At 43.6% G+C, this 25,304-nt stretch overlaps 1 protein-coding gene across 1 annotated transcript in view; it reads right to left on the minus strand.

Moving 5' to 3' along the window:
• The window catches only part of COP1 (COP1 E3 ubiquitin ligase), a 478,504-nt gene that overhangs the window by 437,512 nt on the left and 15,688 nt on the right, over nucleotides 1–25,304 (minus strand). Inside the window, exons 2-5 of the mRNA XM_030205657.1 lie at nucleotides 22,357–22,416; nucleotides 15,134–15,231; nucleotides 14,090–14,154; nucleotides 2,530–2,649 (exon numbers count right to left, since the gene is read on the minus strand). Coding sequence (XP_030061517.1) covers nucleotides 2,530–2,649; nucleotides 14,090–14,154; nucleotides 15,134–15,231; nucleotides 22,357–22,416 — 343 coding nt within the window. The remainder of the gene's footprint in view (nucleotides 1–2,529; nucleotides 2,650–14,089; nucleotides 14,155–15,133; nucleotides 15,232–22,356; nucleotides 22,417–25,304) is intronic.

The following is a 25,304-nucleotide window of genomic DNA, read 5'->3' on the forward strand; positions in this document are numbered from 1 at the left end:
GGCAGTATTATCGTCCGGTGTCTGAGGCGTCAACTACCACCTCCTCCTGCCACAGGTACCAGTTTATTTCACTTTTTAATTGGTGTGTTGACTGTTTATACTGTTACCTGTGTAGCTGGGGAGTCTTCAATTTGTGGGGCTGCAAGATGCATTCTGTCCATGGAGAAATATAAGTTGCTTACCTGTAACGGTAGTTCTCCTTGGACAGATCATCTTGCAGCCACACAAACCCACCCTACCCACCCTGCAGTTGACGCCAGCTTTTTAAAAGAACCGTCAAGGGGGCGGAGTAACTGGGTATTTATATGGTGTGGGGGAGCGTGGGCTACCACGAGCTCATACGTTAATACTCTTTTAAAAGAAAAATGCTTTTGAGAGTTCCGGGACTGTGACGTCATGGGGAGTCACTTCAATTTGTGTGGCTGCAAGATGATCTGTCCAAGGAGAACTACCGTTACAGGTAAGCAACTTATATTTCTACCCATTCATGGTTACCATGGAGACCAGAAGAGAAATAGAAACAATGCAACTAGTGTCAGAATAAAATAAAGATGTATAGCGGATAAAACTTCTCATAGAAACATGGAGCCAATAGCAGTAAACTAGACTCTATACCAAATTCCTAAAGGTGCTGAAAGGAATACCTGTGCTGCCAATATAAACAGAGTTCCGGTGACAGAAAGAAACTTCCAGAAATGAAGTGAGGAAATTTTTTTTTTTTTAAATAACAGCCGCCCTCTGTCAAAAAAAACTTAGGGAACTAGAGCCCTCTAAATGAAATGTATATAAGAATATAGGAACAGTAAATTTGCCACTTTAATAAATCAGAAAATCCAATAAAAACTACTTCTTACATCACTCATGTAAAAGTTACATTTTGGATATTTATTGACCTATGACATGATGATGGATATCTCGTTTCTGTTATATTGTAGAGAAAAAGTGAGGTCTCTCTGATTGCTATAGTCAGGTCCTCAAATTCTTTTTACATGACTCACATAAACAACTCTAAATATGCCCAATAATAAAAGGAATAATACAGAGACAAAGTGAGTGGAACCTTTTTTTTTTTTTTGGGGTGGGGGGGAACAGGAACAACAATAAAAAAAAAAAAAGTAGTAATTTCCTCACAAAGGAGAAATTATTCACACAGGGAAGGGGAAAGGTTCTTGACTGTTCTTGAAATTTGAAGCTAAACAGCTTTATTTTTTCCTGCAATGTTATTTAAATACAAAATTCTTGAATTATTTTCGATCAATGACAATTCACACTCGGCTGAAGATAAGTTGATTCTGCAGTACCTGTGTTGTTATATCTGAAGACCCAAATTATCAAAATTATATGTTTTGCAAAGTAGTTAAAGATATGCGAGTTGTGTGTTTTAAGGTCCCTGCACATTAAAAAAAATGTTATCCTATTTGATTTATTGTATAAAGGATTTCTGAGCTGAAAGAATGGCAACACAGTCTGAATTGGAGATATTTGTGTATTCAAATGACCAAATGTCTAAATTGATACAACGTTCCACTATTAAGTACTACATTGAAAATAGCAGGGAGGAAATTTGCATTAGAAACCAGCATATCAAGAGAGTATTGAAAACTCAAGCAAAAGAATATACTTGCTGTCTGCCACTGCTTGTCCCAGGATCGGTAGCATAGAATTACTACTACTAATTGGGTTTCTGCCAGGTTCTTGCGACCTGGATTGGCCACTGTTGGAAGCAGGATACTAGATGGACCATTGGTCCAGTATGGTTATTCTTATGTTCTTATAAGAAACCTTCAGAGAGCTGGTCTTCATGGTGGTAGCTTGGGGGGGGGGGGGGGGGGGGGGGGAGAAGAGAGAGAAAAGTACTCCTCATACTCAACTGGTTTCCAGCCATAAGACTGGAACAGGAGTTAGTCACATATGAATCGTCTGGGGGCAGTTCAATCCCACACGCCTCTCAGGATAGGAGGAGAAACAGAAAAGGGACTTGGAGAACTCCAAGGGTAATTTCCTATAAGGCCAGAAAATGTTAAGCTTTTGAAAGACAGAAATAAATTGGCTTACAAGCCAAGAGACTGCACAAAGTACAGTCACCATCCGCTTGGAGACAGAGTAATACTAAGCATTCTATGGCTGCATAATCCCCTTTATAGGAAAAGCACATGAAGCTATTTTCTTGCGTCTCCATCTGGTGGTCAATGGACACAACACCCACTTGTTCTGGTATGGACGATAAGGAAATGTTAAATAATAGAAAATTAAAACTAAACTATCAAACTATAATTTCTAACAACATACCCATACTCTTCCACCTGTATTTAAAAAAAAAAGAATGCGTGTTTTAATTTAAGCAAATTTCTAGTCCCAGACAAACAAAAACAATTTTATAAAACAACCCCCCCAAGCCCCTTCCTCCCACTACACACACACACAAAGGTAATGCAAAACATCCTCGACCATTAAACAGTTTCACAAATTTCAGTCATTAAAGAAAACCGCAAAATACAATAAAGCAATCGAACTAGAATTTCTACTTACTGCCTCTAGCTGTTTCTTCTTCTGTACCAGTAGCTCCAGCATCAGATTCACATTAGCTAAGTCCAAGTTATCCTGGTCCGTCCCTAGCAAATCCTGAAATATCTGCCATCGATGGCCATTCTTAAAGAGAAGGTGTGAGGAAAAGACCTAAGTTATCCAGAAACGCCCACGCTGGGATCAATCAAATCAGGATCTCTTAACATCAGTGAAGAACCCAATCTAAATGAGACTAACTTGTAGGCACGTGTATTAAGCAGACTCATATCAGCTGGCATGTCTGTCACTGCTTATTTCATGTCATCCACTCCTTAACATAAAAGCACAAAAAGTAGAGCTTAGAAATAACTGACACAATCACTCACACTAAGCAGTATATATACATATACACACACACATATATATATATATATACACAGTGCAATCCGCTTAAGTGCAAGGGTCTGGGACCAAAGAAATGTATGCAGTTAACCAGAGCGTGCACTTAACCGTTGTGACCCAAAGAAGCTTGACATCTGATAAACATATGTACAGTACAGTTTATTATACGTACAGTATACAGTCTCAGTTAACTGGCATTAGGCTGGCTTGAAGTAATCAGTTATAGTCCTCTGTACACTCTTAGGTCTGTGAGTTCCATAGACTACGTCTGCCAGACGGTAAAAACTGTCACAGCACTGACATCCAGTGGCCTCCACAGTGTTGAGACTCTCCAGCGCTCTTGCAAAAGTGACAGGAGGTTGCTGAATTTCGCCAGCATGTGCCTCGCTGCTCATTTCTTCATATGTTCCATCATCAGCCGTTGTTGCCTGCGTGTAGGCGCATACCTCGACATCAGTGATGTCTTCAGCTGTTTGTAGATTGTAATCAGCAGCTACATAGCGATGGAACTCCTCTTCAGTAACACCGGTTGGGTCAATAACCTCTTCATCCGACACGTTTGCAACAGCTGCATCTGTTTCGTCCCTCTCCACATCCTTAACAAAGCTTGCCCGCTTGTAGCAGTTCACAACGGTTGCCTGTGTAACATGATTCCAGGCTTCTTTCTGCATATGTAGGGAATCCAACAGTGACAGATTACGAGCCAGGTCAACAGCACGTTTATCCTTGCCAGTCTGGTCTTCCATAACGCTCATCAGACGACGTAGCACAAGAGCCCGATAATGTTGTTTGAAATTGGCTATTATGCCCTGATCCATAGGTTGGATCAGAGAGGTAGTGTTTGGTGGCAGGAAGACCACCTTGACGTTAGACAGCCTGACATCATCCCTGTGTGCAGCACAATTATCACAATGCAACAAAATCTGACGCTTTTGTGCCCGCATTCTAGTGTCTAATTTCTTTAGCCACTGCTTCCAAATTTCCCCAGTCATCCATGAATTTGCGTTAGCCTCGTATGACACAGGAAGTCGCTTAACTTTCTTGAAGCAACGGGGCTGTTTGCGCTTTCCAATGACGAGGAGTTCCAACTTCTCACTCCCATCCATATTGCAGCAAAGGAGGATCGTCAGTCGGTCCTTCGACGTTTTACCTCCAGTAGTTTCTGCATATTTGAATGCAAGTATTCCATCAGGTATCGCTTGCCAGTACAGACCGGTTTCGTCAGCATTGAAAATGTCACGAGGTGCAAACTCGTTCAAGATGGTAGGAAGAACTGAAACAACCCAATTTTCAGCACCAAAGTCATCAGCGTCTTGTTTCTCACAATGCTGCTGCTTGAATTTTATGCTGTTCCTCTCCTTCCATCTTTCCAACCATCCAACAGTGGCTTTGAATTCAGTTAGTCCAAGACTTTCTGCTACCTTGTTAGCTTTCTCCATAAGCAGTGGACCACTGACAGGAAACTGTCTGCTCCTGACTCGAGAAAACCACCGGAGCATCTTCTACCTCCTCAGCTTTTCCCACCCATTTTCTTTTCCACTGTGGATTTGTGTTGTTTTGCCAGTCTTCCAGAAGCTGGTCTTTCTGCTTCAAGACACGTGAAATTTGACTGGGATTGACACCATATTCTTTAGCAATAGATGCTTGACTTTGTTTTCTAATTTTTTAAGAACTTCTATTTTTTCAGCCAGTGTTAAAGTGTTACAGTTCCGCCGCGACGACGACCCCAGTGTACGCCCTAACAACATTCTTTCGCTTATTTTGCCTGTGGCAGTTAAAGAGGCAGTAATTTTGAAATCTCGTTGGTTGTCACGCGCCAATCGGTTCCATATTCCATGCGCGTGCTTAAGCGGAGTCTTTCCTGCAGAGGAGCGGTCTTGAACCATGCATATAAGCGAATCTTGCACTTATCAGTGGTGTGCTAAACTGAACTTTGTCCCCATAGAAATTGATGGTGCCAAAAACGGGACCGAAGTACGGCATGCAGTTAAACAGAGCATGTGCTTATCCAACGTGCACTTAAATGGAGTGCACTGTACATATACATATATAAATATATATACACACACATACAGGGCAAAGGTTTTCAACAGCGGCTCCAATCTAATACATCTAAATGCATAATCTTACCTTGCACTGCAACATTTTGGTTCAAAAAACAAAAGTATATATTAAATTACAATATGAGAATTATGTAACACTATGGGGCTCATTTTCAAAGCACTTGGACTTAAGTTCCATAGGATACTATTGGGCTCATTTTCAAAAGAGAAAAACGTCCAAATCAGCATTTTCAAAACCTATTTTTAAACGTTTTTCTCTGAAGTCCTTCAGACGTACGTCCAAATCTCAAGGGGCAGTGAAAGGGGCGTGTTCAGGGTGGACCTTGGGCGTTCCTAAGACAGACGTTTTTCAGCCATAATGGAACAAAACAAAGCCATCCAGGACTAAAACTTAGACGTTTTGAGCTAGACCTGTTTTTATAACAAATAAGGCACAAAAAGGTGCCCTAAATAATCAGATGACCACTAGAGGGAATCAGGGATGACCTCCCCTTATTCCCCCAGTGGTCACTAACCCCCTCCCACCCCCAAAAAATGTGATGAACAAATATACGTGCCAGTCTATGTGCCACCCTCAGATGCTATACTCAGGTCCATCAGAATAGCATGCAGGTCCCCTGGTGTAGTCTAGTGGTGGGTGCAGTGCACTGTAGACAGGTGGACCCAGGCTCCTAACTCCCTCTACCTGTTACACTTGTGGAGGAAACTGTGAACCCTCCAAAACTCACTATGCCCATATACAGGTGCCCCCTTCACCTGTAAGGGCTATGGCAGTAGTGTACAATTGGGGTTAGTGGGTTTTGGGGGGCTTAGCAGACAAGGTAAGGGAGGAATGGTGAGATGTGTACCTAGGAGCATTTTACGAAGTCCACTGCAGTGCCCCCTAGGGTGCCCTATTGCTTTCCTGGGATGTCACTTTTCCATTATTCTACCTGATGCCAAGCTTTCTATTTTTGTAACATCTGAGACTTGTGTCTATTGTTTATCAGTAGATTTGGGCTCTGAATTCAGATCTATAGTTTAAAAAAAGAGGTCTGATCACATATATCTAAATATCAAGGTGCTATTTTTCCATACTTCATAGCAAGAGTGTACATTCTCTAATTACCTGTCCCAATGTAACTGAAGCTTTTATCTCCTCAGTGCATGTAAATGGTTTCATCCCTGTGAGCATTCTCTGATGCTGTGTGAGGCTTTCTTTCCAACCAAAACTTTTACCACACTCAGAACATGTAAATGGTTTCATTCGATTGTGGATTTTCTTGTGTATTGTGAGGTCTGCCTTATGCCTAAAGCCTTTACCACTCTCAGGGCATGTATATTGTTCCACTGCAACATGGATTCTCTGGTGGACTAGGAGTAACATAGTAATATAGTAGATGACGGCAGAAAAAGACCTGTACGGTCCATCCAGTCTGCCCAACAAGATAACTCATATTTGCTGCTTTTTGTGTATACCCTACTTTGATTTGTACCTGTGCTCTTCAGGGCACAGACCGTATAAGTCTGCCCAGCACTATCCCCGCCTCCCAACCACCAGCCCCTCCTCCCAACCACCGGCTCTGGCACAGACCGTATAAGTCTGCCCAGCACTATCCTCACCTCCCAACCACCAGTCCTGCTTCCCACCACAGGCTCTGGCACAGACCGTATAAGTCTGCCCAGCACTATCCCTGCCTCCCAACCACCAGCCCCGCCTCCCGATCTTGACTAAGCTCCTGAGGATCCATTCCTTCGGCACAGGATTCCTTTATGCTCATCCCACGCATGTTTGAATTCCGTTACTGTTTTCATTTCTACCACCTCCCGCGGGAGGGCATTCCAAGCATCCACTACTCTCTCCGTGAAAAAAATACTTCCTGACATTTTTCTTGAGTCTGCCCCCCTTCAATCTCATTTCATGTCCTCTCGTTCTACCATCTTCCCATCTCCGGAAAAGGTTCGTTTGCGGATTAATACCTTTCAAATATTTGAACGTCTGTATCATATCACCCCTGTTTATCCTTTCCTCCAGAGTATACATGTTTAGTTCAGCAAGTCTCTCCTCATACGTCTTGTAACGCAAATCCCATACCATTCTCGTAGCTTTTCTTTGCACCGCTTCAATTCTTTTTACATCCTTAACAAGATATGGCCTCCAAAACTGAACACAATAATCCAGGTGGGGCCTCACCAAAGACTTATACAGGGGCATCAAAACCCCCTTTCTTCTGCTGGTCACACCTCTCTCTATACAGCCTAACAACCTTCTAGCTACGGCCACCGCGCCTTGTCACACTGTTTCGTCGCCTTCAAATCCTCAGATACTATCACCCCAAGATCCTTCTCTCTGCCCGTACCTATCAGACTCTCCCCGCCTAACACATACGTCTCCCGTGGATTTCTATTCCCTAAGTGCATAAACTTTGCATTTCTTCGCATTGAATTTTAATTGCCAAACCTTAGACCATTCTTCTAGCTTCCTCAGATCCTTTTTCATGTTTTCCACTCCCTCCCGGGTGTCCACTCTGTTAAAGATCTTAGTATCATCCGCAAATAGGCAAACGTTACCTTCTAACCCTTCGGCAATGTCACTCACAAATATATTGAACAGAATCGGCCCCAGCACCGATCCCTGAGGCATGCCACTACTCACCTTTCCCTCTTCCGAGCGAATTCCATTCACCACCACCCTCTGGCGTCTGTCCGTCAACCAGTTCCTAACCCAGTTCACCACTTCAGGTCCTATCTTCAGCCCCTCCAGTTTATTTAAGAGCCTCCTGTGGGGAACAGTGTCAAAAGCTTTGCTGAAATCTAAGTAGATTACATCCATAGCTCGTCCCTGATTCAATTCTCCTGTCACCCAATCAAAGAACTCAATGAGATTCGTTTGGCACGATTTCCCTTTCGTAAAAACATGTTGTCTCGGATCTTGCAACTTATTGGCTTCCAAGAAATTCACTATCCTTTCCTTCAACATCGCTTCCATTACTTTTCCAATAACCGAAGTGAGGCTTACCGGCCTGTAGTTTCCAGCTTCTTCCCTATCACCACTTTTGTGAAGAGGGACCACCTCTGCCGTTCTCCAATCCCTCGGAACCTTTCCCATCTGGAAGGATATATTAAACAAATCTTTAAGAGGACCCGCCAAAACCTCTCTGAGCTCCCTCAATATCCTGGGGTGGATCCCGTCCGGTCCCATGGCTTTGTCCACCTTTAGCTTTTCAAGTTGTTGATACACACTTTCTTCCGTGAACGGTGCTCTATCCACTTCATTCTCAATTGTACTATTTCCAGTCCATCGCGGTCCTTCTCCAGGATTTTCCTCTGTGAAAACAGAACAAAAGTATCTATTTAGCAAATTTGCTTTTTCTTCATCATTTTCCACATAGCGGTTCGCAGTATCTTTTAGTCTCACAATTCCCTTTTTAGTTAGTCATTCTCCTTTCACTAATATACCTGAAGAAATTTTTGTCACCCCTCCTTACATTTCTAGCCATTTGTTCTTCCGCTTGCGCTTTTGCCAGTCGTATCTCTCTCTTGGCTTCTTTCAGTTTCATCCTGTATTCCTCCTTGTGTTCCTTTTCTTTAGTTTTTGTATATTTCTGGAACGCCAACTCTTTAGCCTTTATTTTCTCAACCACTTGCTTGGAGAACCATATCGGTTTCCTTTTTCTCTTGCTTTTATTTACTTTCCTTACATAAAGGTTTGTGGCCCTATTTATAGCTTCTTTCAGCCTTCTTCTCGTACTTCCTCCCAGCCCATCATCTCCTTCCTCAGGTATTCCCCCATTTTACTAAAGTCAGCACGCTTGAAATCCAGGACTTTGAGATTTGAGTGGCCGCTCTCCACTTTAGCTGTTATATCAAACCAAACCGTTTGATGGTCACTGCTGCCCAGGTGGGCACCCACTCGGATATTTGACACGCTATCCCCATTTGTGAGCACCAGATCCAGTGTTGCTCCCTCCCTCGTGGGTTCCATCACCATTTGTCTGAGCAAAACACTTTGGAAAGCATCCACGATCCCTCTACTTCTTTCTGATTCCGCAGACGGAACCTTCCAATCTACATCCGGCAGATTGAAATCTCCCAGCAACAGCACCTCTCTCTTGCTTCCCAACTTTTGAATATCTGCGATCAGGTCTTTATCTAATTCCTCCAATTGTGTCGGAGGTCTGTAGACAACACCCACGTGGACAGAGGTTCTATCATCTCTTTTTAAGGTGATCCATATCGCTTCTTCCTTTCCCCAGGTCCCTGTCATTTCAGTCGCTGTGATATCATTCCTCACATACAAAGCTACTCCTCCACCTTTACGACCCTCTCTATCCTTCCTAAATAGATTATAGCCTGGTATGTTTGCATCCCATTCATGGGAACCATTTAGCCACGTCTCTGTGACTGCAACAACATCCAAGTCTGCCTCCAACATCAGGGCCTGAAGGTCATGAACTTTATTGCTTAGACTGCGAGCATTTGTGGTCATCGCTTTCCATCTACATTTCCTGGTATGCATTTCAACATTAGTTTGGGGGTTTCTTTTCTCTTTGGGTACCTTCATATCTTTTTGTTCCACTTTTATTATTTTTTCTTTGGCTTCCGTTCTGTTTTCAACAACATCACAGTGCTGTAATGAAGTAAAAGAATTTTGTAGGGGTAACACTTGTGAGGTCGGATGTTTTCTTGTCACATAACGAAGTCTGCCTGAGCCTACAGTGATCCATCTATTTTTAGGTGGTTTTATCCTTTGTGGTATTGGTGATAATTTGGTATGATTCTGTGCAGTATGATATTGTGCGGTCCTAGATGCTGCTTTAAGTGCATCTAGTTCCTGTTTTACCTTATTTTTCGGACTATAAGACGCACCAGACCATAAGACGCACCTAGGTTTTAGAGGAGGGAAATAGGAAAAAAAAAATTTCCTTTTTCCCTCCTCTAAAACCTAGGTGCTCCGGTGCGTCTTGTCCGAATCCCTCCCTCCGAGTTCGGGATCGCCCTCCCCCCTGCCCTGTCACCACTTCTCCCTACTCACGTCACGCGATCTTCCCTGGTGGTCTAGTGACGTCGGGGCAGGAAAGAGCCCCCTCTTTCCTGCCCAGCGCGCTGCTCTCCATCCTCCTGTATGCAGCCTGACTGTCTCGGCGAGATTCAAATGGCCGCCGAGACTTCAATTCTCGGCGGCCATTTTAAATCTCGCCGAGACCGTCAGGCTGCATACAGGAGGATGGAGAGCAGCGCGCTGGGCAGGAAAGAGGGGGCTCTTTCCTGCCCCGACGTCACTAGAACACCAGGGAAGATCGCGTGACGTGAGTAGGGAGAAGTGGTGACAGGGCCGGGGGGAGGGCGATCCCGAACTCCGAGGGCCGGCGGCCAGCCAGCCAGCCAGCCAAATCTACCTTCGGACTATAAGACGCACCCCCCACTTTCCTCCCAAATTTTTGGGGAAAAAAGTGCGTCTTATAGTCCGAAAAATACGGTACTTTACTGAGCTCGTGTTTTAATCTAGTGAGCTGCAGACAGATAGGACAAGCCTTAAGTCTCCAGATAATTGGTCTTGAAACTAAAGCACCACAATTATTACAAAGAATAAAAGTCATCCTGATTGGTTGAAATGGGTATGAACAGGTGTGATATAGTGAGAACAGCAGCCTATGGATCTGTTGGCTGAGATTCTTATTATTAGAGCAGTAATCCTTAGCTGGCGAGTAGAAGACTGGGGATTCCTGTGATAATGAGGGATTTTCTTTTCAGAGACAGTTGTAATATGGGTGGAGTTAATTTGTGATAAGTAGTGTATTTGGGGAAGTTATTTATGAAGTGTCCATCTTGGGGTAGGTGGGCTTAAGCTTAAGACTATAGGAATGTCTCCGCTGTAACCTATCTGAAGAGCTGCACTTAAATTCACCAGAAGAAATGTCCAGGTGTACAGCTCTAAGGACTGGAACATGCAAATCACAATTTTAGCAGAGTATGTAACAAAAACAGGAAAGATATAAAGATATGAATGCAGAATTAAGCCAAAATTAAGCCAGAGCAATTCTTATCTGTGTGTATCCTTCAGGAAGGAGCCAGTAAAGACCATATGGTTTAACTGCTCCTCCTACAACACAAACTATCAGCCTCACCTTAGCCTACAGATACTATCAGCCTCACCTTAGCCTACAAGAGGCTGTGTTCAATGACACTTACCACACTTTCTATATGCAACTGTTAACTTCTGAATGGATTCTATGGTTCATTGCTACGCCAGTCCACCAGAGAATCCATGTTGCATGATTTAATGCCTATTGCCTATGAGAAGTCTGTCCAACATAATTTACATGGTCAGACTTCTCATGAATCATGAGAATGGAGTTGGAATTTTGGAACATTTAAGCCACATTCAAACCAACACTACTGAGGCATCATTGGTAGCTCATTTGAATTGACAAACAGTACGTCAGAGAATTTGGTAACAACTCTTACTGTATCTGGGATTAAAAAAGGTTTGCACAAATTCCTGGAGGAAAAGTCTATAGTCTGCTATTGAGACAGACATGGGAAGCAACTGCTTGCCCTGGGATTTGTAGTATGGAGTGTTGCAACGGATTGGGTTTCTGCCAGGTACTTGTGACCTCGCTTGGCCACGGTTTGGAAAACAGGATACTGAGCTAGATGGATCACTGGTCTGATCCAGTATGGTTACTCTTATGTTCTCACCTCTGCTCTAAGGAAATTGGACATTACCAATGGTGTGCCACAAAGACTGGTTCTTAGTCCAATTTTGTTTTTTTAAACATTCTACAAGTAACATTGCAGAAGGGCTGTTTGATAAGGTTTGCCTCTTTGCAGTTGATACCAAAATCTGCAATAGGGTAGACACCCCTAATGTTGTGGACAGCATGAGGAGGGATCCAGCAAAGCTTAAAGAATGCTCTAGAGTTCGGCAGCTAAGATTTAATGCTACAAAGTGCAATGTCATGATTTCAGGCTACAAAAGCCCAAGGGAGCAGTACAGATAGTAATGTACTTCTGTGCACAAAAGAATGCAACTTGGGAACAATTGTATCCAATGATCTTAAAGAAAGACAAACAGGTAGAAAAGACGACGGGCAAAAGCCAGAAGGATACTTATGTGCATAGGAAGAGGAATGGTCAGCAGAAAAAAAAAAAAAAGAGGTGGCAGTGACTCTATACAATTCTCTGGTGTGACCTTGTTTAGAGCGCTGTACACAATTCTGAAGACTAGGGAACACTAAAATCAGTGTTTTCAGTTTCTGCCAAAACCAAATCCACTTTACAAGGTATTTTTGTGCATGCAGTCTCCAGAACTGCAATGTACACAGGTTACAGAGGTTAACACTTTTACCTCAATTAATAGCGCTACATCAACTTACAGTGATTTGTTATACTAAATAATGCTTAGCAAAAGTATGTAAAAACAACCAAATAGCCACCCTGTGCATTTAGGGGATAATTTTATAACGTCTAAGCAGTGAAACCACATGGACAGGGGTGTGGTTATGGGCATTTCATGGGCACTCTGAAATTTACATGCCTAGTTATAGAATATGGTCCAGTACGCCTAAATCTACGTGCTGGGATTTATGCCACATTTTTGTTGGTATGGGGGGGAAGGGGCTTATATACCTCCTTTCTGTGGTTTTTCCAACTACATTCAAAGCGGTTTACATATTATATACAGGTACTTATTTGTACCTGGGACAATGGCGGGTTAATTGACTTGCCCAGAGTCACAAGGAGCTGCAGTGGGAATCAAACCCAGTTCCCCAGGATCAGAGTCCGCTGCACTAACCACTAGGCTACTCCTCCACTCTAAATGAATGCGCATAGATTTAGGCACTGAAATATCAACTAAACAAAATCTATCATCGGCACCTAAATCTAGGCACCGATTATACAACACGCTTAGTCGGCACTGATTTCAGCGCCAATTTTTTCAGGTGCCATATACAGAATCCCCCCCTATAGGTCTAAAATTAGTGGGCAAAGAAACATCAAGGTCAATTCCTTTGGAGATAGAAATCAACATTATATCACCTATCAACAAAGACAAGTATCCTTGATAAAATTTACAAAATTGACCAAACAAAATTACTGTACCTCTATTTCAATTTTTGCTTTTCATTTCTAATTCGTAGCTAGGTATTCTTTATTTGGTAATGAATTGAATGTGTTTTGCATGTGACTGATGTGAGAAATTCTGCTAGTGTAGTTTCTGTACGGTAACATATAGTACTCTGGTTTGTTTTGCTTTTCCAGTACGCAGTGTCTAGTGCAATTCTTGCTGCTTTTTTGAAGGGTAGGAATTATTTTTGAGTCTGGAAGTGCTGCTATGGTATGGCAGGTTTTCCCTACATATTTTCAGTGCATTTTTCTAGCAAAGTTTCGTACTGATTCACAATGTGTCTACTTCTGCATTTGTAACCTGTCACATTCTATGATCTCTATATTACGGGACTCTGCTGCAACCCTCAGTGTAATGCTTCATCTATGATTTCACTTTCAACAGTTACTATCAGGACTGAGGAAAAACCTACATGGTCAGTGACCACAGAGCATGTCACAAAATGTAAAAGGTCAAATAAGGCACAGTACTGTGTTGCCAATCAAGACTGCATCTCAGATCTTAACCTCACTGGATTCAAGCTCTAAGACTCTGACTTCTCCTAGAAGAAATCAAAAATCATTACATACAACCCTAAGCAGAGTATGTCATTGCAGCGGTAGACATAGAACAGCCGGCTAGATGATGTTTTATGCCACAGAGTATTATCTGCACTTTTGAATTAACTAAACCATTGGGAATGGTGGAGAGGAGAACAGAAAGAGCTGCTGAAGATCCGACTGTTTAAAGAGAGAGAGTAGCAATGTTACATCAAGCCTTCCTGCCCCCACCCCTCATGCAGACTCCTGGTCTCGGACTCCATCCCTCACTTCTACAAAGATTCAGGCGCCCTTAAAGACAACTTTTCACTAGATTCCATGTCACTAAATTGTTGTATAATGAGATCCTGTTCTTCATGCAAGGTATGTCATACTGGGAAATAGTGTTATTCCAATCACCTGAAATTGAGGTAAAACTGCAATCTGTGCTACAAAGTGCTTCACAGTTCCATACACAAGGCTCTACTCACTGAAGGATCCAGTTTGAATCGCTTTTCTTCAAATCTTTGCTTCTGCTTCAAGATGAGCTCATTCACTTAGGAAAGAAAAAAAATCATATTAAAGTAGCAGGAAAAAGCAGTGAGACTAAGACCAGATGCAATAGGGCATGGAAGAAAGAGCAGCCATTACTGACCTGCTCAAGAGAAAAAAAAAAACAAAAACAACAGTCAAAGATGAACCAGACAGCTGCTCTGGAGGTTCAATGAATTCTCCCCAATACGATTTAACAATTTGAGCTTTCAGAATTGGATTACTTCCTATCCTGCATGTATTACCTTTGGCAAAAAAGCTATCTTTTCCAAAACCCTTCCAACCATTATGTCCCTTCTAAACAGGTTCAAAGGGAATACTTTAATTTTAAGCATGGACATAGTTTTGGGGGGCGAGGGTGGAAGTACCCCCCCCCCCCCATAAAGCTGCCACCCCCCATCCTCCAATCCCCCGAACCGTCGGAAGCCCCTGCGAGAAAGCAGCACGCACGCTGCTTTAGACCTGCCCCGGAGGCCCTTCTATCTCCTACAGCTTCTCGCCTGCACGGGAACAGGAAGTTGAAGGAGACAGAAAGGCCTCCAGGGGCAGGTCTAAAGCAGCGTGCATGCTGATTTCGCTGAGGCTGCTTGCGGCTCGGGGGGATTGGAAGACAAGGGAGGGTGATACAAGGCACCACTGGAAGACTCCAGTGCTATGATGGCAGCGGGGGGGGGGGGGGGGCGGGGGGGAGAGGCCTTGAAGGAGACTGAGAGAGGCACACCCCACCCTTTGCCCCCCCCCCCCCCAAATGAAACTGTCAAACTACACCCATGATTTTAAGTCATGTTCTTGCCCATTTGGCCAAAGAGAGCAAAGTGTACTGCAACGATAGAGAAAAGCTAGCAGGCAGGGTAATTCCTTTTCAATCAAGGAAGTAGGTAAACTGGTTAACTACCATCTGTCACATCAAAACATTATCCACATCAAAACAATATTATCCAAAGCAGGCATACTTATACAGAGATAGAAAAATTGAAACTCACCTAAAAAATTAGGGTACAGATGGTCAATGTTATCTACCACATAGTTACACTTCGGGCATCGGTTATTGTCTTCTAGACTCTGATGAATACACTTATAACTGAACAAGAAAGTACAAGAAAAACAGTGAATAAAAACAGATTTCCACCAAATCCAGAAAAAGTTAATTTTTAATGTATATGTTTAGAAAGGGAGAAGTTAACTTCGTTGCCTTTCTCCTTTTTGGAATTTTCCTTGGCTCAATATTCAAATTATGGATAGACTCCTTGCTATTGCACATAGAACAACAATTTGCTGAGCAACAATTAGACCGAGTTTTTGCATGATCTAGCACAGCATTTTTCAACCAGTGTGCCATGGCTGCTCCCCAGTTATGCCACAGGAGTTTTCTGTCACTCTTGTCCTGTCCCCAGCCAGTAGATGAGAGTTGCCATACTGGGAAAGACCAAAGGTCCATCAAGCTCAGCATCCCGTTTCCAACAGTGGCCAATCCTGGTCAAAAGTATCTGGCAAGATCTCAAAAAAGTAAATTTTATGCTGCTTATCCTATAAATACACAGTGGATTTTCCCTAAGTCCATTTTAATAATGGACTATGGACTTTTCCTTTAGGAAGCCATCTAAACCTTCTTTAAATCCGCTAAAAGCTAACTGCTTTTACTACATTCTCTGGCAACAAATTCCAGAGTTTAATTACAAGTTGAGTAAAGAAACTTTTTCGCCAATTCATTTTAAATTTACTTCTTTGTGGCTTCATTGCATGCCCCCTAGTCCTAGTATTTTTGGAAAGCGTAAACAAGCGATTCACGTCTAACCGTTCCACTCCGCTCATTATTTTATAGACCTCTATCATATCTCCCATCAACCGTCTTTTCTCCAAGCTGAACAGCACCTAGCCGCTTCAGCCTTTCCTCATAGGAAAGTCTTCCCATCCCCTTTATCATTTTTGTCACCCTTCTCTGTACCTTTTCTAATTCTACTATATCTTTTTTGAGATGTGGCGCCCAGAATTGAACACAATATGTCCTCATATTTGTTTTCCATTCCTTTCCTAATAACACCTAACATTCCATTTGCTTTCTTAGCCGCCGCAGCACACTGAGCTGAGGATTTCAACGTATCATCAATGACAATCCCTTTCCTGGTCGGCGACTCCTAATATGGAACCTTGCATTACGTAGCTATAATTCGGGTTCCTCTTTCCCACATGCATCTCTTGGCATTATAAGATTTCTTCTGAAGTGGTTGGCAGAGGTGTGACAGTGATTCAGACAGCCTGTTAGGAGCACCCGTGAGTCTTCTGATGTTATTTCCTGCTTCTGCATAGACAAGCAACATTAGAGAGGGTTTGGGTTGGCATGACCAGGCTGTCTGATTCGTCACCTGTTGTTGCCACCGCCACCGATCACTACCACTGACTTCTACAGGAAAAAGAGTGCAGGAAAAACAGACAGGCTAAATTCCGCAGTATGTGCACCCAGATACCATGAGAAAGTTAATGGAACCTTCATACTAAACCTACTTGGCCATACATTGTTAACTGGCTCAATTATAGCGAGTCCTTGGGTTTGGTGTCTGTGTTTCTGTGGCAATTTGCTAGTTCTCATCACAAATGTTAACCAGATCATTCTGCCGTGTGCTAAGGCATGGACTGTGTCAGCACTGTTGCGTGACTTAGGAGAGTTAGTCATCATGGGGTAATTCTATAAATGTGTGCCTGGTGGGAGTCTATTATAAAGGAATTCAGACCTACAGACCTACACATCAGATACAGTGAAGGTTAAAATTATGCTTTACCTGTTAACTGGTAGGTTGTATCCATTTACCAGCAGGTGGAGATAGAAAATACTGTACTGAAGAATACTGTGATAGTGGACAATCAGCCCCTCTGTCAGTATATCACTATCTCCAGCAGACAGTGGACAGCTTCTCAACAGCTCCTGGATTCTTCATGTTTGGGGAGCTCCTGGGTCAGCTACTGGCAAGTTGAGCCAGGGGGTGTTTGGCCAGGTGGCACCACCGACTGTCTGGGCCCCTGCCACACCCATGTATCCCTTCTCCCTATTGTCCCTGCGGTATCTTTCTTGGCAGCAGCCTTCCTCACAAACTTAAGAGCAACCAGAAAACCAATGTTTACAAAAAAGGCAGACAAGCAGGCAGGTGGTGGAGCAAACAGGTCCTTCCTGCTACTGAGCCTAGCGTGTTTGTTTGTGAGCATCCGACTTCCCACGGCTGTGGTGAGTGGCTCCTTTCAACTTTTTTATTTGTATTATTGCATCAGGAGTCTAGCGGGTGTGTGCAGGGGAGCATGGCAGTGGAGACTTAAGAGGTGCTCCCCGCTGCGGGAAAAGTCAGGCGGCGGTGGTGCTCTGTTCTACAGGGTGCTCTGAGGGCGAGAGAGACAATGTTGTTACTTTCTCCCAATGTCGCGCTCTCTCATCCTGATGCGCCTGGCACGCACACCATTTTGTTTTCTCCCGCCAATGCAGTTCCCGCTGGACAGGCAACGGTGAAAGTGTCTGACACAGACCCTTTTTGCTGTGCATTGCTTCAGGATTTGAGTTCTGGTGGTACCACTCAGGGGGTTTCTTTTTCGGTGATTGTGGGAGCTCCATGTATTGTTTCTGGGTATCTGGGTTCTGGGAAATTTTTTTCATCAGAATTTGTGCTGCGCTTATACCAGGACTATTTGTTAAAACGTGCCCTACCTCTGTCTCCACTAGTGCAGGTTGGATTTGCCTCGATTGGCCCCACAGGGGTCTTGGGACAGTCCTTGCAGCCTTCGTAAAGGGACCCAATACAAAAGCGGCAGCGGATGACCTCCATGTCTGAGTGGGGTCATTGGACCCCATTTCCCCTTCCCTGGAAGTTTTATCAGGGGAATCTTTGCGCCCTGCACGGCTAGTTGAATTAGAGGAAGGGGAGCTTCTTAGGAAGAACCTGACCTCATGGCTATCTGCAATTTCCATAGAAAGGAATTCTCTCGGACTTTGGAAGTGTTGAATATCTTTGATCCAGAAGCAAAGGGAAGGGAAATGGGACTTGATATACCGCCTTTCTGAGGTTTTTTTTTTTTTTTGCAACTACATTCAAAGCGGTTTACATATTCAGGTACTTATTTTGTACCAGGGGCAATGGAGGGTTAAGTGACTTGCCCAGAGTCACAAGGAGCTGCAGTGGGAATCGAACTCAGTTCCCCAGGATCAAAGTCCACTGCACTAACCACTAGGCTACTCCTCCACTCCGCTGCAGCATCGGTGAACCTTAAGATGGTGAGCACACAGAAACCGTCCCGTGTGTGTTTACGGTGCACAAGACCATTCAAGAGCTTATTATGCTCAAAGGACTGATCCCAATGGGGGTTTGAATGTGGCAAAAGCTATGTCAGGATAAGGCAGATAAATTTTCCCTTCCTAAGGTAGATGCCCTAAAGACCACTATCCTGGTGGAGGGTGGAGTGGCGTTGAAGGACATGCAGGATAGGCCACTGGAGGCTACTTTGAAGTGCTCTTTCGAGGTTTTCACTCTGCTCCTTCAAACTTCTATCTGTAGTTCTTATGCAGGCGCTGGAACAGGATCGGTATTCTCCCTCCACCTTGGCAGCCACTATGCCCTAACTGGAGGAGTCGGGTCTAGTGCATTTAGTGGACTCCTTGTATGCTTTGTTGCATACCTTGGCCAAAGAAATGGCTCTGGCGGTCACTTCCCGTCATCTGTTGTGGTTGAGTCATTGGACAACTGATAGGACAGCAGCTCTCTAAGCTGCCTTTTCATGGCAAACTGCTCTTTGGGGAGGATCTAGAAAAGCTGGTGAAGGATTTGGGCGATTATATCTCGGCAGCTCCTGGAGGATAAGCCCAAGTGTATTTTGCAGTCCGGGGTGTCAAGGCCTCGGCTGGCAGTACCGGCCAGGCCGTTCCTCCATTGCTTTCCAGCATCCCCAATTCCAGCAGCATTCTTTCTTTCGGGTGGGGGGGGGACATGCAGCCCATGGAGCCCAAGACCCATCAGGGTAATGCAGGGCACTCCTCCGTGCCAGGTAAGTGGTCGGCTTACTCTTTTTACAAGGAGTGGGCTGAGATCACCGCAGATCACTGAGTTTTGGATTTTATCAGAGACTTACTGACTTGAATTTTCCTCTCCTGTTGAAGATTTTTTTTCTTGGAGTCGCAGCACTCCATGTCAGCTAGGAGTTGCGCAGTCCAGGCCATACTGCAGTCCCTGCTAGACCTGGGGGCGTTAGTGCCGGTGCCTCTCAGCAAAGTGTGTCAGGGCCAGTATTCCATTTACTTCATCGTCCCCAGGAAAGGGGTTCCTACCACCCCATCTTAGACCTCTGGAAGGTAAACCAATTTCTGAAGGTCAGACATTTCCACATGGAAGACCTGCAGTCTGTGGTGGTGGCGGCGATGAAGCAACCGGGAGAGTTCCTTACGGCTTTGGACCTCAAGGAGGCTAACTTGAACATTCCCATTTGGCCTGCACATCAGCGATACCTTCATTTTGCGCTTCTCGGTCGACACTTTCAGTTTCAAGCCCTGCTCTTTGGCCTACCAATGGCTCCTCATACCTTCTCCAAGGTTATGGTGGTGGCGTTCCTTCGGAAGGGATCTCGTGCATCCCTATCTCGATGACTGGTTGAGCCTCAGAGCAGGAAAGTTGCCAGGACATTGACTGGGTCATGTCGCTGCTGCAGTCTCTGGGATGGGTGATCAACCTCTTGAAACGTCATCTAGTCCCGTCCCAGTCCTTGAAATATTTGGTGGTTCGCTTCGACATGGCGGCAGTCTTCTTACCGGACCCTCGGCGGGACAAGTGTCAGATGCAAGTGCCCATCCTGTTCAGATTGGCGAGTCCCCGAGCTTGGGATTATGTTTGGATCCTGGGGTCCATGGCAGCCACTCTGGGCATGGTACTGTGGGTGACAGCCCACATGCATCCTCTGCAGCACTCGCTGTTGAGCAGGTGGTCGCTGCTACCTCAGGAGTATCAGCAGTGGCTTCCGTGGTTGCCCCGGGAAAGGCGCAGCATGCGCTGGTGACTTCACAACCCCTATTTGCAGTGGACTTCCACTCCACCAGCATCACTTGTGTGAGCATTCTGTGGAAGAGAAAGGCCCTCACTACGCCCTCCAGAAGTGGGTCCCCTTTGTTCAGCTCCAGCACGAAGCAGAAGACAGCTGAAATGCCTCCTCAACAGCATCAATGAGGCTAGGGAGCTCTTCCTTCCTAAATAGCTTAATGACTGAGAAATGCACAGCCTGTTCACCTGGGAAGGTTCTGGGTTCAATCTCATAACATAGTCTTCTAGTAGGAAGGATGCATCCAGGCTCTCTGGGACAAAACAGGAGACCCACCTTGGGCTCTACCGAACCCAAATCTGCTCTGAGCTGCTTTGCCCATCTGGGAGAAGACCCTGAAGCCCTTCAAACCCCCCCCCCCCCACCCCCCCCCCCCCCACCACATACATAAAAAAAAGCCCAGCAGCAGCACTGAACCACACACGGGCCTCTCTTAATGAAGAGTACCATGCTCTGCATCTAGTCTGGAGGTGGGTTTGACATACAAAGATGAGTATTTATAAGCAAAAAATAACATCAAAAAGTAAATAAGTTAATCGAGTTAGCCGATGAAGAGGTGGGTGCTGGGTACATTGCTATGTCCATGTATTAGCAATGAGCACCGCTGAGGTCACCAATATATAGTGAAGATAATATAAGTGACTGTGATTATTGGATCTTTTGAAATTTATCTACCTGAGAACTATTGGATACCTGTAATAAGAGTGTGTATACGGAGGTAGGATCCATTAATTTATGATAAAATCAGCCACTGGTTTTGTCATATGCTAACGTTAGCATTAGCATGTGACCATTAAAAAAAAAAAAACCCACTGACAAGGGTGAACTTACTGCCTCCTATTTAGGTGGTGTTGAGAACTCCCACCTTGGGGAAACACTTTAAAAATAAATAAATTACAATGCGCTCAGATGACAAAATTAACACAGAACGCTTTAGCATGTCCCACTTTAGACCATTTTTCTTGCATTAAGCGCATTAATGCAGCTTAGCAAAAAGTCTTAAATGTAAGAAAAAAATAGAATGTCACTGTGTAGCCCCAACATTATACAGAATTTAGGAAAAATGCAGCTATCAGGGCTTCATCTTGATGGCATTTTTCCATATATCAAATTGAGAAAAAGAACCCCCAAACGTACAAACAAAACAAAAAGAAATGGGGAGGGGGAGAAGAGACCAATCTAGTTCCAACAGAAGGGCAAAACATTAAGGGGTCCTTTTACCAAGCTACAGTAAAAAGGGCCCTGCGCTAGCAGCGTGGGCTGTTTTTGCCGCACGCTAAGGCCCTTTTTACAGCAGCAGGTAAAAAAAAAAAAGGCTGAAAATAGCCCTGGTGATGCAGTAACATTGATCATACCATGTGGCCATGCAAGAGGGAGCACTTACTGCCACCCACTGAGGTGGTGGTAGGGGCTCCTGCATTAACCCGGCAGTAAATTACTGGCGGGTTACAGCACTGATAAAAAATACAGTGTATTTTCCCTAGCGCGAGAAATGGTGTGCACTGGGCTGGAACTACTGCCAGGGCCAGATTAGCATGCAGAAAGCCCGCGTTGGGCTTACAGCCTCTTTGTAAAAGTGCCCCTTATTGAATTATACGACTGACTCGATGCAGTCCTGCATTTCAGCGCTAGAGACACTTGCCTCAGGACGGTGTTACACCATCCAAAACTTCCAATATTGAAAATAATACTGAAAAATCGAATATCTACTTATGAAGCGCTGAATTGTTTTGACTCCTGAGGCAGGCACCTCCAGTTCCGAAACACAGGACAATCAAATCAGTTGTATAACTCAAACGTTTTGCCCTTGTGTTGGAACTAGATTGGTCTCACCCCACCCCCCATATATCTACATTAATCCACCAAAAACAATCTGAAAAATTTAGCTACTAGCAACCAGATCATTCTCATACATTAAAAAAAAACAAAACACTCCTATTTACAAGTACAGCAGCCTGTTGCTCCAAGGGCCCTGCTTACCAAGCCGTGCAGTAGGCACTAATGTTTTTAGAGTGCGCTAACACTAGAGACACCCATAGGAATATATGGGTGTCTAGCATTAGTGCACGCAAACGCGCCTTAGTAAACAGGGACCTAACAGCAGGACAGCACACTGGGTGACAGGTAGAAAAGAATGAACAATTACCAGAAACTGTGTCCACATTTCGTCATGTAAGCTTCTTCGATCATATCAAAGCAGATTGGACTGAAAGACAATGAAAAGAAATTATGCCAAAGTTAAATAAATGGAAGTTCATCTTGAAAACCGTACGTACAAACAGTTATTAGAAAATGCTATAGGCTCTAATTTATTGGGATTTATTAACCGCCTTTATGAAGAGATTAACCCAAAGTGGTGTACAGCAGGTACAATTTAACATAAAACTATGCCAGCTCTTACTTATTTCAGCAGAAGATATATCAATTTGCAGGCAGAACCATAAACAAGCCTACAGGAACAGTTACTAAAAAAAAAAAAAAAAAAAAAAAAGACATGAAGTCAATCTATTCAAGCACCAAGAAGGTTGTCGAGATTTTTTTTTTAGGAAAAACCAGAATACTAAATATTTAGCCTACAACAGGGTCCCCCCCCCTTTTTTTTTCTTTAAGAGGGAAGAGATGATTTAATACTGACCTTGAACACCCTATTTATTTCAGGTTTTAAAGAATTATTGTAGAGGGTTAACTTAATAATAACCGATATCAAATGGACAGAAACCCCATGGACCAACCACTATAAACTAAGCCTGTCCCTGCATTGGTGGAAGAAGGGTCCACAACGAACACACTTCCTACAGCATAAGAGGTCAAATAGACACAAAAACATTCTGGCAACTAATATACAATAACGAATGGTCAACACAGACTCCATTTACTACCTCACAGAATGGGATAAAAGATGCAAAAGCATAGTAGACAAAATAGCACCTTATGAACTAGAACCTCACACAAGCATAAATCGATACCATGGTTCAACGATGAACTGAAAAAGCTAAAAACACACACCAGGAAACTCGAACGAGCATGGAAAAAAAAAAAAAGATGAACATAAACACTTAACGCCTGGAAACAAATACAAAGAAAATACAAATACGCAATAAGACAGACCAAAAGATCATTCTATAAAACTAAAATAGGGACAGATTACAAAGACACAAAGAAACTATACCAACTGCTGAACAAGCTCCTAGACACCAACCCGGTCACTACAACGAATACAAACATCCCATCTGCAGATGAACTTGCTAAGTATTTCAACGAAAAAATTGTAAAACTACGCAACACGCTACCTCAGGACACGACTGACATCGAAAACTTCCTTAATGAGCTGGACCCAACCACTGGAGAATAACCGGCTGACTGGACCTGGTTAAACTTCACCCTCCTTACCACAGAATCAGTTACCCAGGCGATCAGCAGGTTCTCCAACACACACTGCAAACTGGATATCTGTCCCAGCTACCTAATGAAATCCGCCCCTAACCGCTTCATAAGAGACCTCATATCCCACCTGAACTACATGCTTCAGCAAGGTCTCTTCCCTAAGGAAAATGGCAATATCTTACTCACCCCGATACCAAAAGATACCAAGAAAACAAATGAAATCACTAACTACCGTCCAGTAGCACAGATCCCATTGGAAAACTGATTGAAAGCATGGTAACTAAACAAATTACATAAACAAACATTCAATACTACATGAATCACAGTCAGGTTTTCACCCCCTCCACAGTACTGAAACAGTACTAATCACTCTCCTAGCCAAATTCAAACAGGAAATAGCAACAGGAAAAAACATCCTCCTCCTCCAATTCGATATGTCTAGTGCATTTGGCATGGTAAACCATAATATATTAATAAGATTACTAGACAAACTCAGGATTGGTGGAAACATACTTAGCTGGATCAAGGGCTTGCTAACCACAAGAACATTCCGAGTAAAATCAAACTCAAGCATATCACCACCGTGGAAAGCAGACTGTGGAGTACCACAAGGATCACCGCTATCACAGATACTCTTCAATCTAATGATGACTCCACTAGCAAAATCCTTATCCAACCAAGGCCTCAACCCTTCCATATATGCAGATGATGTCATAACATACATTCCGTACAATACCGAACTGACTGAAATCACCAATGAAATCAAACTCAGCTTGAACATCATGGACTCATTGGCAAATGCATTTCAACTAAAACTCAATAAAGAAAAAACATTGGCTCATCTTCTCATCCCAACACAGCACGGACAATCCCACAAGTATCAACACCCCAGACTACACCCTTCCTATATCAGACAGCCTGAAAATCCTCGGCATTACAATAGACCGCAACTTAAAACTAGAGAGCCAAGTGGCATCCACAACAAAGAAAATGTTCCACTCAATGTGGAAACTCAAATGCCTGAAACAATTCTTCCCGAGGGAAACATTCCGCAACCTGATACAATCAATGGTGCTAAGCCACGTAGACTACTGCAATGGAATATATGCAGGATGCAAAGAACAAACCTTAAAGAAACTCCAGACCGCTCAAAACAAGCTTATATTCGGAAAAACGCGATTTGAAAGCATAAAACCCCTCCACGAAAAACTACACTGGCTCCCAATGAAAGAACACAGAGGCATATTTTCAAAGCACTTTGGGAGGCTAAGTTCCATAGGTTTCTATGGAACTTTGGGAGGCTAAGTGCTTTGAAAATTAGCTTGATTGCCTTCAAAATCTGTACCTTGGTCCACAAGATTATCTATGGTGAAGCCCCGGGATACATGACAGACTTGATTGACTTACCAACTAGAAACACATCAGAATCAACACGATCTATCTAAATCTGGACTACCCAAGCTGCAAAGGACTTAAATACAAATCTACTTACGCATCCAGCTTCTCCTACATAAGCACACAACTATGGAACGCACTGCCAAAAGCCTTGAAATTGACGTATGACCATCTAAACTTCAGGAAATCACTAAAAACTAGCCTGTTCAAAAAGGCATACCCCACCAATCCAACTTAAATGCCTGATCCCTGCAACACAACAAAACTAAAGTACGTAACGGACAAAACGTAACTCTTCCGATGTACGTGTCCCTA

The sequence above is a fragment of the Microcaecilia unicolor genome, chromosome 6 (genome assembly GCF_901765095.1).
Source record: "Microcaecilia unicolor chromosome 6, aMicUni1.1, whole genome shotgun sequence".
NCBI classification, from domain to species: Eukaryota; Metazoa; Chordata; class Amphibia; order Gymnophiona; family Siphonopidae; genus Microcaecilia; species Microcaecilia unicolor.